This window comes from Coenobita brevimanus, chromosome 88 (genome assembly GCF_032717465.1).
Source record: "Coenobita brevimanus isolate Jiangsu-jjx chromosome 88, ASM3271746v2, whole genome shotgun sequence".
Taxonomy (NCBI): Eukaryota; Metazoa; Arthropoda; class Malacostraca; order Decapoda; family Coenobitidae; genus Coenobita; species Coenobita brevimanus.
In genome coordinates, this window is record NC_137041.1 from 28,946,130 (window position 1) to 28,949,124 (window position 2,995).

At 41.1% G+C, this 2,995-nt stretch overlaps 1 protein-coding gene across 1 annotated transcript; it reads right to left on the reverse strand.

Moving 5' to 3' along the window:
• Positions 1-1,145: 1,145 nt before the first annotated feature.
• LOC145411243 (uncharacterized) lies at positions 1,146-2,600 on the reverse strand. Its single transcript, XM_080281311.1, has one exon. The coding sequence runs from the start codon at positions 2,598-2,600 to the stop codon at positions 1,146-1,148; it is 1,455 nt and encodes a 484-aa protein (XP_080137437.1).
• Between the last annotated feature and the right edge of the window lie 395 nt (positions 2,601-2,995).

Here is a 2,995-nt window from a genome sequence, read left to right on the forward strand (position 1 = left end):
TGTTCCTTTGAACATCTAAATTCTAAGTCATAGTCATAACCTGTTAATAGTATAGCCCATCTTTGCATTCTTGCAGCAGCTAGGGCTGGAACTTGTGATTTTGGTCCAAGGATGGAAAGTAAAGGTTTGTGATCAGTCACAAGAGTGAATCTTCGTCCATAGAGATATTGATTAAATTTTTTTAACACCAAACACAATTGACAGAGCCTCCTTTTCAATCTGAGAATAATTTTTCTCACTCTTTGTTAGACGTCTGGAAGCAAATGCAACTGGACGTTCCGATCCATCATCCATAATGTGACTGATCACAGCACCTAAACCTATGCTAGAGGCATCACATGCAAGTTTCAGAGTCTTTTCATTGTCATAGTGCACCAATAATTTTGCACTTGTGAGTTTTTGCACTCTTCAAATGATTTCTGTGCGGTAGCTGACCAATGCCATCTAATGTTCTTCTTCAGCAACTCATGCAGAGGGGCTAATGTGGTTGAGAGATCACTCAAAAACTTTGCATAATACTGGACCATCCCAAGGAAGGCCCTTAGTTCACTAACATTGTTTGGAGGTTGAATATCTGTTATATTCTTTATTTTATCTTTTAGTGGCTCAGTGCCTTCTTCATTTACCTTATGACCAAGATAGGTAACCTCCCTGACCAAGAATTTACACTTCTTTTGATTAAGACTTATATTGTACTGGCTCAACCTACTGAAGACCCTCTCCAGAGTTGCTAAATGATCAGAAATGTTTCTGCTTACAATCAGTAAATCATCCTGCTGACATAAGACACCTTCGATACCAACAAGTACAGAGTCTATTATTTTCTGAAAATCTTTGGTGATGACTTTATTCCGTACGGTAACTTCAGGTACTTGTAAAGACCCTTGTGCGTGTTGATTGTAAGATACTTCTGGCTCTCATCATCTACATTCACCTGTGCATAGGCATGGGACATGTCTAACTTTGAAAAACCTTACCCCCAGACAAAGTTGCAAACAGGTCTTGTGAGGTTGGGAGAGGATACTGTTCATCAGTTACAGCTTGGTTGACCGTAATTTTGTAGTCCCCGCACAACCTAACAGACTTGTCCGCCTTTGGGACAATTACCAGTGGGGAAGCCCAGTCACTTTTGTCTACTTTTTCTATTACTTTATTTTTCTCCAATTTCTCCAATTCCTTTCCACAGCGCCTTTGAGAGCATACGGCACTGATCTAGCTTTACAGAACACTGGTCTAGCATCTTCAGACACTGTGATATGAGCTTTGTGATGCTTAATTCCTTCATAGGAATCCTTGAACAAATCAGAATACTTGTCTAAAAGTGACTGTACCTCACCACCCGCATCTACAGTTACTTTGTGTACATCAAAGATTTTCTGCCAGTCCAGCTTTAGTTTACTAAGCCAGTTTTTCCCCAAGAGCGTAGGCCTTCCTTCATCTTTGACAACGATCATCGGTAATTTCTCTTGCTGATCATTGTGGCTTACATCACACATAAATTGTCCCAATAGTTCCAGTGCTTCTCCTGTGTACGTTCTCAGCATAACATTTGCCTTTTCCAGGTTCACTGGGCCAAACGTTTTCTTGCAAATATCTTGACTCATTACTGACAGGTCTGCAGCTGTGTCAACTTCCATATTTACTGTCTTTCCATTAATATCCAGGTCAGCTGTATATTTAAACTTTGGATTTCTTACCTGTGTTGCATATAATGACTTCACTTTGGCCTCATTGCTATCAGAGTCACTTTCACAGTTCACATTTTGGACCTTACCTTTACCTCTGGTGTCCACACTACGACAAGCTGTTGCAATATGGCCTACCCTTTTGCACTTATAACACCTTACATTCTTCATCCTGCAGCTTGATGAATAGTGTGAACCATGACATCTACTACATTTAACATCAGGTGTGCTTCTACTCTCACTCTTTTGGGGGCCTTCAGAGCATTTTCTTGATCTCTCACTACCCAACTTACACACTTCTCCTGAAATACATAACTCCTTTGGTATATTACAAACCCTTCCCACACTCTGCATATCTTCCTTCACAAATTCCTTAGTATTTCTTTCAGCAGCCTCCATTGCCAAGGACAACTGACATGCCTTGTCAAAAGATAAGTTTTCTGTATTGAGTAATTTGTTCTGTATCTTTTCACAGTTTAGTCCAACAACAAATCTATCTCTTAGTGCTCTGTCTAAAAACGTGCCAAAATTACAGTTAATTGATAATTTTTTTAGGGCTACTATATACTCACTCACACTCTCACTTTTCTTTCTGTTCCTGGAACCAAACTTAAAGCTTGCAGCAATCTCTAGTGGAGCTGGATCATAGTGTTTCTTCAGGATTTTCATTATGACCTCCAGTGACGTATCCTTGGGTTTTGTGGGCGCTAGCAAATTGGACAAGATACTGTACACAGGGGCGCCTACCTCGGTCAAGAAAATTGCCTTCTTCTGGGTAATTACAGGCTTCTCGTTGGATGTAAGTCCGTTAGCTATGAAGAACAACTCCATCCGGTCACAGTAAGAGCCAAAATCTTCCTGAGTCTCGTCATAGGGCCCAAGACGTCCAATGTAGCTAGTAGGTTTCTCTGCCATGGCTGCCTTCCTTGTGTACTCGTCTCTGCACTCTAACACTCCTTCCCAGTCACCAATATTATAGTAGAACACGACCTATATATTCACGGGAGCAAGTGGTGCACAGCAGGATCCCATCCTCGTCGCCAAATGTAATATTTTAACGACTAAAGAGGAGGGTCAAGGAAACAGTCTTGCCCAGTTGACAGCCCGGCGTTTTCGCGCCTTTTATTGCTTGTAAACAAACAGGGATCCTTATTATAGGGGATACATGCATAAACTCTAATACATAAAATGTCACACCTTCAACCTCCGTCTCTTCGCTGCAATGTTGCATCTTTATCTCTTTTCTATCGCTACTTCAATGGTCGTAGCTCCTCTGAACTGTCTGCTTGGATCCCTCCACTTTTACGACG

What these genes read in the sequence shown, in the direction of transcription:
- LOC145411243 (XM_080281311.1), bottom strand. Translation starts at nt 2,600, where the DNA reads ATGGCAGAGAAACCTACTAGCTACATTGGACGTCTTGGGCCCTATGAC.